Here is a 12,738-nt window from a genome sequence, read left to right as displayed (position 1 = left end):
AGGTATGCACCTCTAAAGCTGGTTTGCAGTCCGCTGATAAAGATGAAGTACTTTTATTTTTGTTATTAATTGATGTGTTAAGTTTATTTTCAGACTGTGGCTGATGGAAAAATGTCTGGCAGCGATTTCTCCTTTGTGCTAAAAGAGTAGACACAACACTGGTAACTACACTGAACTCTCCCGATCGGTGGGATGTTGGCGAGATTAAAACAATCATGGTGGTAAAGATGAAGGCTTTGAGAAATGTAACAGCAAGAAATCAACCCACACTCGAGAGTGGCACAGAATTTCAACTTGAAAATCCCCAATCTGGAAGGCCGTGATAATAATCCATTCCTTGGATCGGACCCGTTTTAGCGGAGCTATTGGCGGAATAATGCCGGGTGCCAACAAACATCCTCACAACACAAATTATAGGTAGGAAAGGAAGATAGGATTATTATTAAAAGCTGCACTTTCCATCTCATTTTAGTCAAGTAATCATATTTGAATCATATTTGTCTAATAGATTACAATTTGTTCATGTAAATGGGGAATCTTCTTCACAGACTAAAGTTAATTATGGAGTTCCACAAGGTTCTGTGCTAGGACCAATTTTATTCACTTTATATATGCTTCCCTTAGGCAGTATTATTAGACGGTATTGCTTAAATTTTCATTGTTACGCAGATGATACCCAGCTTTATCTATCCATGAAGCCAGAGGACACACACCAATTAGCTAAACTGCAGGATTGTCTTACAGACATAAAGACATGGATGACCTCTAATTTCCTGCTTTTAAACTCAGATAAAACTGAAGTTATTGTACTTGGCCCCACAAATCTTAGAAACATGGTGTCTAACCAGATCCTTACTCTGGATGGCATTACCCTGACCTCTAGTAATACTGTGAGAAATCTTGGAGTCATTTTTGATCAGGATATGTCATTCAAAGCGCATATTAAACAAATATGTAGGACTGCTTTTTTGCATTTACGCAATATCTCTAAAATCAGAAAGGTCTTGTCTCAGAGTGATGCTGAAAAACTAATTCATGCATTTATTTCCTCTAGGCTGGACTATTGTAATTCATTATTATCAGGTTGTCCTAAAAGTTCCCTAAAAAGCCTTCAGTTAATTCAAAATGCTGCAGCTAGAGTGCTGACGGGGACTAGAAGGAGAGAGCATATCTCACCCATATTGGCCTCTCTTCATTGGCTTCCTGTTAATTCTAGAATAGAATTTAAAATTCTTCTTCTTACTTATAAGGTTTTGAATAATCAGGTCCCATCTTATCTTAGGGACCTCGTAGTACCATATCACCCCAATAGAGCGCTTCGCTCTCAGACTGCAGGCTTACTTGTAGTTCCTAGGGTTTGTAAGAGTAGAATGGGAGGCAGAGCCTTCAGCTTTCAGGCTCCTCTCCTGTGGCACCAGCTCCCAATTCAGATCAGGGAGACAGACACCCTCTCTACTTTTAAGATTAGGCTTAAAACTTTCCTTTTTGCTAAAGCTTATAGTTAGGGCTGGATCAGGTGACCCTGAACCATCCCTTAGTTATGCTGCTATAGACGTAGACTGCTGGGGGGTTCCCATGATGCACTGTTTCTTTCTCTTTTTGCTCTGTATGCACCACTCTGCATTTAATCATTAGTGATCGATCTCTGCTCCCCTCCACAGCATATCTTTTTCCTGGTTCTCTCCCTCAGCCCCAACCAGTCCCAGCAGAAGACTGCCTGGTTCTGCTGGAGGTTTCTTCCTGTTAAAAGGGAGTTTTTCCTTCCCACTGTAGCCAAGTGCTTGCTCACAGGGGGTCGTTTTGACCGTTGGGGTTTTACATCATTATTGTATGGCCTTGCCTTACAATATAAAGCGCCTTGGGGCAACTGTTTGTTGTGATTTGGCGCTATATATAAAAAAAATTGATTGATTGATTGAAGTCCTTAATACTGAACTGGCCTATGTTGTCTGTGTCTACTGATCTTAAACCACTTTAAAAATTGGTACATAAAACTTGTTTTTTTTCTTCCATTACTGCAACATAATCTCTTGAGCTCATTCCAGTCCAAACTGTCTGCCAAACATTTCTTTTTGTCTTCCATTCATCACACAAAAATTGAAAGGCTACAACTTTGGACCCAAAATCATGGATCACTTCTTTTCCTCGGGTTCACATCTCAACCATTGTGACCACTTTAATTCTACAATTCTTGGACATGGCAGGGGTTTCATCTGAAGCAGTTTGTGACTGAAACCACCAATTTGCAGGGCTGGATGCCTTCAGTCTGTGTTTACATGTACCCACGTGTGTAAAACAACTCTTTAAGAGCTGTGACTAATCCACATCAGTCTGGGGTGAGGAGTGGGATTTCACTGGGCCACACAGTGATGGTTCAGCTTCAAGGGTCACTATGATACCGTGCATGGACTGAAAAGTTCAAACTTAAATGCAGAACTAGAATTTCAACTCAATTTATTTTCATTGATACAGCGCCAAATCACAACAAAGTTGCCTCAAGGTGCTTCACACAAATAAGGTCTAACCTTACCAACCCCAAGAGAAGCACACAGGCGACAGTGGTGAGGAAAAACTCCCTCTGATGATTTAAGGAAGAAACCTCAAGCAGACCAGACTCAAAGGGGTGACCCTCTGTTTGGGCCAAGCTACCAACACAATTGACAATATGAATATACAGGAAATTTTGAGAGTCCATGCTGGTGTCCAGGATGAGAGGCCTGCAGAAGAAGACACCTACTCCCACTTCTGGATAGAGCCGCATCACAAACAGAGAAAAAAAAAAAGCAAAACCAGGCTGCAGAAAGACAACAAATACGGTATTATTTGTCAGCAGTAAGCAATAAGAAAAACAGCAGAAATACTCAGGTGATCACCGGCCACTAGCCCTAGGCTTCACTAAAAGCCCCAGACTTTAGATAAAGTTGAGGCTGTGACCCACTCTGTTTACTAACATAAGGAATTCAAAATGGTAGGAAGCACAGTGACATACTATGCCAGTATGGTAGCCTTATGAAAGGGAAAATAAGTGCGTTTTAAGTCTGGACTAGAAAGTCTCTACAGAATCTGACTGTTTTATTGACGCAGGGAGATCATTCCACAGAACAGGGACCCGCAGACTTTTTATTCACCCAAGGGACACAAAGTAGTCCTGCGCCTTGAGAACGCAAAGCCCTGGTCGGTACGTAGGGTTTAAGTAGGTCAGCAAAGTAGGGAGGGGCTAGTCCGTGAATAATTTTATGGGTTAGTAACAGAACCTTAAAATCTGATCTCACAGGGACAGGAAACCAGTGAAGAGAGGCCAAAATGGGTGTAATGTGGTCAAATGTTCTGCTTCGTGTCAAAAGTCTGGCAGCAGCATTTTGAACCAATTGGAGACCCCTAATGCTGGACTGTGGTAAACCAGAACATAGAACATTGCAGTAGAACAATCTAGAAGAGACAAACACATGAATCAGGGTCTCAGCATCAGCCATAGACAGGATGGGACGAATCTTCGCTATATTTCGCAGGTGGAAGAAAACAGTCCTTGTAATATCTCTAATGTGGAGGACAAAGGACAAAGTAGGATCAACATAGAACTCAGTTTCCATCATTGTACTTATTTATTGACAAAAATCACACCACATCCTCCTTTCATTCAATTTTTTTTCTCAATCCTGCAAATGTGTACAGCAGTGTATAACATTTATTTATCACAATGTATCTTTCTTCAAGATATTTGAGATTTGTGATACAATATGTGCAATGCAAACATTAAGTTAAAAGAGTACACACTGTTTAGTGGTGGCACAAACAAAAAGGGAGGTTAAGTCAAAGTACTGTGGTTTTAAAGGTCCACCAGAAGACATTTTAAACATTAATATGGCAGCCAATGACTAATTTTATTTGTAAAGATTTAGTGGTGTAATATTGTCCTGCACAGAGAATGAAGCAACAAGTTTTTCTGTTCCTTGTTTTCAAGGAAATGCAGGTGCTTTAGTGCACCATCCAGTGGCATTAAATCATTCATAGGATCTTTAATCTCCGATGATAGAGAGGTTGTTGATGAGTATCTTTAGCACAGTGTATCAATCCAGTTGTTTTGTGTGTGATTTATAGAGCCCAGTCACACGTTTTTTTTTTTCGTTCTCCCGTGACGAAATGAGTCCAATTTTCGTGACAGGATTTTTTCTTAGCTCACTATTACTAAACCTACCCCTACCCCCAACCCTAACCATAACCACCCCAACCCTCCCTGCTTCACTTTTAATTTTGTGCAGCCATCACGGAATCAATTAGAAAATGAGGCGCTTTTCGTCACAATATCATGAACCAATAGATTAATGTATATTTTGTGCTCTAGAATCACAACTTGCAGTGAGACCAGGTTGGATTTATACATTATGTTCTGGGCTTCTTTAATCAAATCAATAGTCTGATCTACATTAACCTCCGTGTGTGTTCCTGTGATCTCCACAGGCTTTCCCGTTCCAGTTGACAATGTGCCATAACCTTCCAAGATCACATTAGCCACAGAATGATTCATGGCCTGAGAAGGAGAATATTTTGGTGATTACCTTCACTTTTGCTGTCAACTCAACTTCATCGTTACTTTCCTGTGTGAAAACACAGAACAAAATCTTTAGTGTCTATCTTCTGAAAAAGTAGCATCTGACCCTTAATTTTATTCTGCAATGGGACTCTTCCAGCTTAGTGTGGTAACGTTACAGTCCCACCTGGTGGACGTGAGAGGATCAACTACACGTCATGCAGTTTAGCTTCTTACTGTTGAAATCTGAACCTGTGCTACATATCTAACAGAGCGTTTCCTTTAGAATTTGCACAATGGTGCCGAAACTAAAAATTGTTAAATTGAGATGAGAATAGCGCTCATTAGAAACAAAATATATGACAGGATAGACTTTGTGAGATGTTGTCCACATCACTGAAGCCCATTACAAATTCTAGAGTATTTACTTTTAAATGGTTAGTTTACTATGATATAAATTTACAAAATCCTCACATACATGAAGACTGAATCTTTGAAGGCAGATAACTCTTCCAAGACAGCAGGAGTCACTGAAAGTCCTGAAGAAAACAATTTATCCTTAAGTCAGAAGTAAATAGTGCACTGAAAAAATGCTGCTTTGGATCAACTTAAAAAAATTGATGTAATTTGTTACAGCTAATTTTTTTAGTTTCTCACAATGTATATTTAGGATTTTGTAAAGTGATTCCAGCAGATTTAAACTGGAAACCACAAATTTCCATTAGACCAATGTAAATAAGTACTTTGAATGAAGTGCACTGTGTTTCACTTTTTTCAGTGTGACACAAAAGGTACTTTGTCTCACCTCTACTACAGTATATATGGCATACAGTAGGTGACACAGTATAAATCATTTCCATGACATCTTGAAAAAAACACCTTTCTGGATTGACTTCATTTTTTTTACCAGATGCCAAAATATGAATATCGGGTATTGCAAAGACTTTGCGTCCGTCCATCTGTACTCACCATAACTCCAGTCCTATTACTGCCAGGGTTGTCAAATTCACAGGGACCGTTCTTGGGACACAGACCTTGAACAAGTTCAAAGATGGCCAACCTTGACCTATTTTAAGAGGTCAAAATGTCACATTCTGTTTCCTGTGTTTATGCACATATGGCTGATGGTAATTTAGCAGTGCGTTATATTTATACAATTAAGTATAGGTTTTCATGTTCCTCTATTATCCTCTATTATGCATATTTTCGTCTTGCAAAATCGGCAGCAAGAATGTGCTGACGTTCCTGATTCAAACACAGAACAGATTGCTCACGTTGACATGTTCTGTTTAGTTTTTCGGTGTTAGTGGAAGTCAATAGGTATTTCAGAAACGCCCACACCATACAGAAAGACTGATGATCACAGACCCACATCCTAAATTAATTAACATGGAACTGAAATCATGGTGTTGTCTGCAGGGACATACTGATCAAGTTTTCTGGTGGTGAGATTAATTGGTCTGTAAATAAAATCTGCTTACAGAACATGTAAACATGCACAGCAAGCAGAAATGGAGAAAGATGCACCACATGACACAGATATCGAACATTTTTTCATTCACATTATTTACATATTTGGAAGTTTTATGTCCCGGCACTGTTAGTATAGTGTAGGTTCTGCTTTCTGTTACATATAAAACTATGCAATGCAATGCAAAAAAGAAAAAAAAAAACATCAAACGCACAAACCATCAAGGCTGAACAGAACCTGTACTGGACTTTATCTGAGGTGCCGACTGACTCAAACAAACTTATCATTTTCATCATGTGGTATTTTTTTTCACGGTTTTAATTTCTATTTAATTGGTTTGGGTAACAGTAAAAGTTATATAGTAAAGAAGTGAAACAAAAATAAAAAAAAGCCAACACTGTTTAAAGGCTGAACAGTTGCTATGAAGATTAAAGGAATCATTCCATAAGAAATCAGCCTACACATTTCAAAAACATATTACCAGTTCATGGTCTCAGATTTGCTTCATTTTATATATATTTTGTAAATAATGAGCCCAATATGAAAAATCCAAAATACTGTACTAGGTTCGTTTTTATTAACTTTATTTTATTAACTTTATTTACTTTATTAATCCCACAAGGGGCAATTTCATTTGAGCAGTCCGTTTAAAACAAAAACAAACAAACAAAAAACAATATATAACAACAATAAAACTAATAAAAACAAATAAAAAGACTACAAATAAAACAGGTTGATACTACAAATAGTTTTTTCCTTCTAGGACAGTCCCAAAAAGAGGTCGTTTTTGTTTTAGCATGGATGCCTGTTTTCTTGCCAAATTTGACAGGCCATAACACTTAAAGTATACCCTTTCCCCTAGGGGTTTTTGCCTGTACCCATTGTCTATTTTAAATCTAATAATGGTTTCCTTGATTTTATAGTTTTCAGTTTATGGATGTTCATTGTTCAAAGGACAGTTTTGTTTGAAAACAAAAACAAAAAAATCAATTTTCTGAGTCCCCTGCCTGACATACCTAGACTGTGTTGAAATAAAACAAATGTGGTTTTGAAAGTATCCTGTGATGACATAATTTTAATGCAGAAATAACTATCAACGTTCAAAGTGGGTTTGATACCCCCACCCCCCACCCCAATGCACTTTTTAGGGGCCCATAATGGTCAGCAGGAAAGGTTCATTTGGATTTATTAGATCCTGATGTGAACTACCTGCAGGTGAAAAAAGTGCCATACCCCCTTTTGCGGACCTTTCTGGAAGGAAAAGCATGTGGAGGATGAAACACATATTTTTGATTTTTCATATTGGGTTCATAATCTACAAAAAATGTGAAAAAAAGCAAATCTGAGCTCAAGATCTGGGAGCCACTTGTTGATTTCTTGTGTGACATCCAGTGTAACAACAGTTGACCATTTTTTGCATGTTTGACTGTATGGACTTCTCTATTTTGGCATGACCAAGAATTATTCATGTCCTGTGCACATTGAATCCAGTGCACATCCGACATCAGATCAACAGCAACTTGACTGCCCAGTTTTTCCATTAAGATGTTTTCTACTCATTCAAGAGTCTAATGTGGTTTAACTTAGTACTTCCAAATTTCCCACAACCTGAGCTGCTGAAAATCATTAGATGATTTAAGCATTAAATGATTTAAGTGTCACTTCATTGGTCCACCAAAGGCTGTTTGGCCAATCTTTGCGGCACATTTACACAAGCATGGTTGTGTAAATATAATGGTGAGCTCAATATAATGTGTTTGTACAAGCAGGAAATTGGCATTTTTATAAAGTATAACCTGTGGCTGTGGCTGCCAGACTCTTAAGAGCTCTCTGCTCAACTGATACTGAAAATTTTTTCTGGCCAGCTACTGTTTTCTATGTGCGATGCCTTTTGCTTTATTTTCAGGAAATTCTTGCAGCTGTCTGTTTTTGCATGACATTCTGTTTCTATAATCTTTTTTCCCTACTTTTTCTTTATACTTTTCCTGTTATTTATTGAATTCCTTTAACAACATCCTTACACATTCAGTCTTCCAGCATACAAAAAAGATTCCAATCCACACTCACTGTATTAAAGTACAGCTAACCCCCCCCCCCGTAAAACCAGCACACACACACACCATACACCTCAAGAGTCAACACTGATCCACTGAACAAGTGAAGCCTGTGGTGTAAATGGGATCCGGTATGGAGGGAATCAACTCACTAACATCAGCTCCCATCAGACTTGCGTTCAGAGAATGATGACCAGGGAGGCACTATTTAAAAGACCTGTGCAGAGACAAGACGAGAGAGAAGTACATTAGGAAGCGAGAAAGTGGGAAATGGTTCAGAATACATAAATGAGAAATTTCTTTTTGGAGGTACTATGCTTTTCCATGTAGCAGATGTCCAAGGACGTCTCACCTTTACTTCCTCAGTGGAGGCTGGTACCCTTTTTTACAGCTGGGTGCACCGAGACAATGCAGATTAAGTGTCTTGTCCTACCATATCTCATGGCATTTCGTGATTCAGCATCACAAAATATACATTAATCTACTGGTTGGTGATATTGTCGCATTTTCGTAATGGGAGCATGACTTCATTCGAATACATTCCGTAACGGTAAGTTGGTGAGTTTCCTCTTTGAAGGGGAATTGAACCAGGGGGCCCGGCGGTCCAGGTTTGAAGAAATTGAGCTAAAATAAGAAATTACTTGGATAAATAGTGAAACATCTTGAAGACCATCAAGAACTGCACTCTTGGCTTTTTTTTTTCTTTAAGTACCGTATTTTCCGACGTACAAGTCACATTTATCACTTCTTGTAAGAAGAAGCAAAATGGATTAAATTGTATTCCTTTATAAGGCACACGTGTAAAGGAGCAACGCCAACGAGCTAATTAATGCCACTAAAAGCTGAAATTGCGAGTAAACTGCTTCTTCCAGCCACTGAACAGATGATCATATGTGAGATGAACATACCACGCAATGAAACATTTGAAAAACCATTAAATCATTTATATATTTACAACAAAAACACTGCTTTCCGATGGAAAGTTAAGAGCTAATTCATGTTTTTGTTAAAAGCGCAAACACCTTCTTTAAGCCGCTGAACAACAAGTGAGCATTGAATAGTATGTTCCAGCTTTCACCTCTGTAATATTTGTTCCACTGAAAGAATATGTATGTGTGTGTGTGTGTGTGTGTGTGTGTGTGTGTGCGTGTGCGCGCAGAGTGCAATGGTACCAAATGTATGGAACCAAATTTGCACACTAAATGGAACCAAATTACACTCTAAATATATCCATGTCACATAACATGTTGTTGTCCATTCGGCTGCTCCCAGTGTTGTTCGGGGTCGACCACAGCGGACAGTCAGATCCGCATTGGTAATTGGCACAAGTTTTACGCTGGATGCCCTTCCTGACGCAACTCCAGTTTTACCTGGAGACACACACAGCCGCTGGTGTTCCAAAGAGGTCTCCCATCCAAGTACTAACCAGATCCTGCTCTGCTTAGCTTCTGAGATCTAACGGAATCAGGCTGACACAGAGCAGACCGGCTGTGCATCCATGTCACGTAACATACAAAGCACTAATCAAATGACAAGGATCCACTCAGCCATTATATAAACATATATATTTGCTTGAAATGAGCGTTCCTGTTAATTGGATTTTATCTGGAGCCGATATGAGAAAAAGCTCAAAATAGAAATGTCATGATGATCGCTCGCTTATTTTATGGTGTGTTTCTCATTTCAAGTGTAAAGAAAATTTGTGGTTCTGAATCGTGATTTTTTTTTTTTTTTTTTCTGTATGGGTCACACTGAACTATAGGTGCAGGACCTCTCAAACTAGTAAAAAACAAAAACAAACAAACAACAACAACAACAACAACAAAAAAAACATGACTTATACTCATGAAAATACTGTACATAAATGTGATTCTCTCACCTTGCAGTTTGTCGTCTACTACCACAAAGCCGCCGAATGTAGCCCCACCAGTGTAGGCTACGATTTCGTTGAGATCTGCTGCAGGGTCTGTGGCGAAGTGAGGATATTTAATCATATGTTCTGCCACACAAGTCAACACAGCGGCGAGCCCCACCAGGCTGTGGAAAGCAGCCACCAGCTGAGGCAAATCAGTGATCTGGATCCTCTTAGTGATGGTCAGGCCTACAGACAGAGACAGGGAGAAAATGAATGTATAAATAAATAGTGAAGCCCCACTTTATATATACACACAAAATACTGGGAAAACAACTAGAAAAACTCTGTAATTCCAGTATGTACCCAGTCGCATGTATGTTTTGGAGTTTTACAGCTATTGTCTCATCTACAAAGATGAAAACGAAATGAACCCAGAAAAATAAAAATAGTTATCCAAAGTGTCACTTGAGCTTTTTCTTCCCTAATCATTGCTCTGGCCCTGAAAGAACCACATATAAATAAGACACTAATTCTCCATGTGCAAATCACAAGCATGTGCGTGCGTGTGCACACACACACACACACACACACACACACACACACACACACACACACACACACACACACACACACACACACACACACACACAATTGGATTACTGCTGGGAAATGGGTCTATCCAAAGTGTGCCAGGTGTTGTTAATGACTATTTGGGAAAGCTCCATGTTTCTTGGTGGATCTACACTGTTACGTGCGTGTGCTGCAGGATGTCCTGAAAGTGTGCTGTACCTGGCAAAAAGATGACTGTTGGCATGGATAGTTTAGTCTAGGCTTCATCTTTGTTACAGGAACAATTTGCATTTAAATGAGCCAACTGACCCGAGAGAGAAAGTGAATCACGCGTGATGCTAACCATTTCTACAGATCTCCTGAGTCATGTTTTGTTTGATGTAAACATCACAGAAAGTCTCTGTACTCAGCACACCTGCTGTTTAATCTGCCCAAGGCTGCAATGCATGCACACACATACACAAACAATGCCAAACCCACGTACAACAAATCATTTGCAGAGTCACAGTTTTAGAGCTTGTCTGTACGTCTGGTTTGTTCTTCATTACAAACTCCTGTAATCATATCCTGTCCGACTCACCAGAAGTACCGCCGACAGCCATGGCCGCACTCATGTGTGCCTGCAGCTCACGACTCAGTTTAAGGGCACCCAGAGTGGCAACAACCTCTCCGAGCACAGACTGATCATCCCTGCACTGGAAGGTACTCTGCATCTGCATGCCTTTGCACAGCCCCATTCCACTATGTTACATTTAAATGATTTAAGTGTCACTTCATTGGTCCACCAATACTTTTGCGTATTTGTCTATTTGACTCCTTTACTTCTTACAGAAGTACTTTTTCCTTTTCTTTTTACTGTTGTTTAGGCACAAATTACTTCTTACAGAAGTATTTTTGTCCTTATTATTGTTGTTTATGTACCAATGATACCAGATCAAATTCCTTGTATATGTCAGAACTTACTTGGTAATAAATTTGATTCTGATTCCTGCTACTCCAATCATACATTTAAGTATTACAAACTGGTTGGAAAGGTCGGTCAGCTCACCGACACTGCACAGACCTGAACCCAAATACCCAAATAAAAATGAGCCTTAATAAATTTGTTTTGAAAGTGATTTGTTAATCTATAAAAATATGTAATTACAAAGTAATTAATTATCTGACATGTTAATGGGCAATAAAAATGATCAATCAGTTATTTATTCATACAAAAAAATTACAATAACATTGGACATTTATACATTTGATTACAATTTAATGTGTAAATAAACAGACTAAATTACAAATTATTTATTTATCTTACATTTAAATGGGCAATAAAACTAATTAATAAATCACAGGTATTAATCCATATAACCTATTTTACAGTAAAATATGCATTAATAAATTTGTTTCCATTTTAACTGGATCATTTAGCTTATTGATTTACAATAAGCTAACTTATGACTTAATTGTCTGACATTTTAATGGGAAATAAAGCATATGAGAAAAATCACTGATATTAATCCAGGCAGCACACTGACTGACAGTTAGCACTGTCACCTCACAGTAGGTTGTGGGATCGCTTCCCTCCTATTACTTTGTGTGGAATTTGCATGAAAATTCACTAAGGTATGTCTTCTATAATACATTCTAATTCTAAGGTAGAACTCTACTAGTGTATACTAAAGTATATCTAAAAACAAAAAAGAAGAGTAGAGTAGAGCCACTTTGGTGCCTGGTCTTGAGAACAAGGGATGGTAGGTTTTTTTTCCACATCCAAGACAAGTGAATTGGAAACTTTAAACTGACTGTACATATGAGAGAGATTATGAATGTGTGCAGACACATAGATGGAGCAAAAACATTTTGTCGCACCTGTTCAATATTGTACCCAGACTGCAGGGTGGGAGCATAGCCTCCAACAAAGGCACCAGCAGGGAGAAGTTAGAGGTAGTTGCATTCTGGAGGATCAGTGGGACATGGATACGTGCAACATTTTCTGGGTCACCTGGATGAGACACTGAATGAATGTTATTGCACTTTATAAAATCGGCTTAAAAACTAAATCTGAAAAGTACACTGCACACAGCAAAGGCAACCCAAGTACAAGAAAAACATCTATTATTAGACAACAGGTGTTATAAGATCATTAGCTAAAATCTTTTTTTGCCAAACCTAATAACCAGTGTTAGCATTTTAATGAGTCTACTTTCTGTCAGTGTAAATATTTCAAGTAGAAAACCTCAAAAGTGTCTGACCAAGACCAGACAGTCTC

The 12,738-nt window shown here is 38.7% G+C and overlaps 2 protein-coding genes across 2 annotated transcripts in view; both read right to left on the bottom strand.

The window, feature by feature from the left end:
- Positions 1-4,664, bottom strand: part of LOC117530093 (NAD(P) transhydrogenase, mitochondrial) — a 68,422-nt gene extending 63,758 nt beyond the window's left edge. The window contains 1 exon segment of the mRNA XM_034193028.1: positions 4,380-4,664. Within this exon segment, the coding sequence (XP_034048919.1) occupies positions 4,380-4,525 (146 nt within the window). The 5' untranslated portion in view covers positions 4,526-4,664.
- Positions 4,588-11,215, bottom strand: LOC117530092 (NAD(P) transhydrogenase, mitochondrial-like). The gene is made up of 3 exons (XM_034193027.1): positions 11,059-11,215; positions 9,933-10,154; positions 4,588-4,595 (listed from the first exon to the last, which is right to left on the bottom strand). The coding sequence occupies exons 1-3, from the start codon at positions 11,213-11,215 to the stop codon at positions 4,588-4,590; spliced, it is 387 nt and encodes a 128-aa protein (XP_034048918.1).
- Positions 11,216-12,738: the final 1,523 nt, after the last annotated feature.

This window comes from Thalassophryne amazonica, chromosome 17, assembly GCF_902500255.1.
Source record: "Thalassophryne amazonica chromosome 17, fThaAma1.1, whole genome shotgun sequence".
NCBI lineage: Eukaryota > Metazoa > Chordata > Actinopteri > Batrachoidiformes > Batrachoididae > Thalassophryne > Thalassophryne amazonica.
The sequence above is the reverse complement of the archived record's forward strand: the minus strand, read 5'-3'. Positions and strand labels throughout refer to the sequence as shown.

What these genes read in the sequence shown, in the direction of transcription:
- LOC117530092 (XM_034193027.1), bottom strand. Translation starts at nt 11,215, where the DNA reads ATGGGGCTGTGCAAAGGCATGCAGATGCAGAGTACCTTCCAGTGCAGG. An exon ending in GGCTGTCGGCGGTACTTCTG is followed by an intron (nt 10,155 to 11,058) that starts GTGAGTCGGACA and finishes CTCTGTCTGTAG; the next exon opens with GCCTGACCATCACTAAGAGG.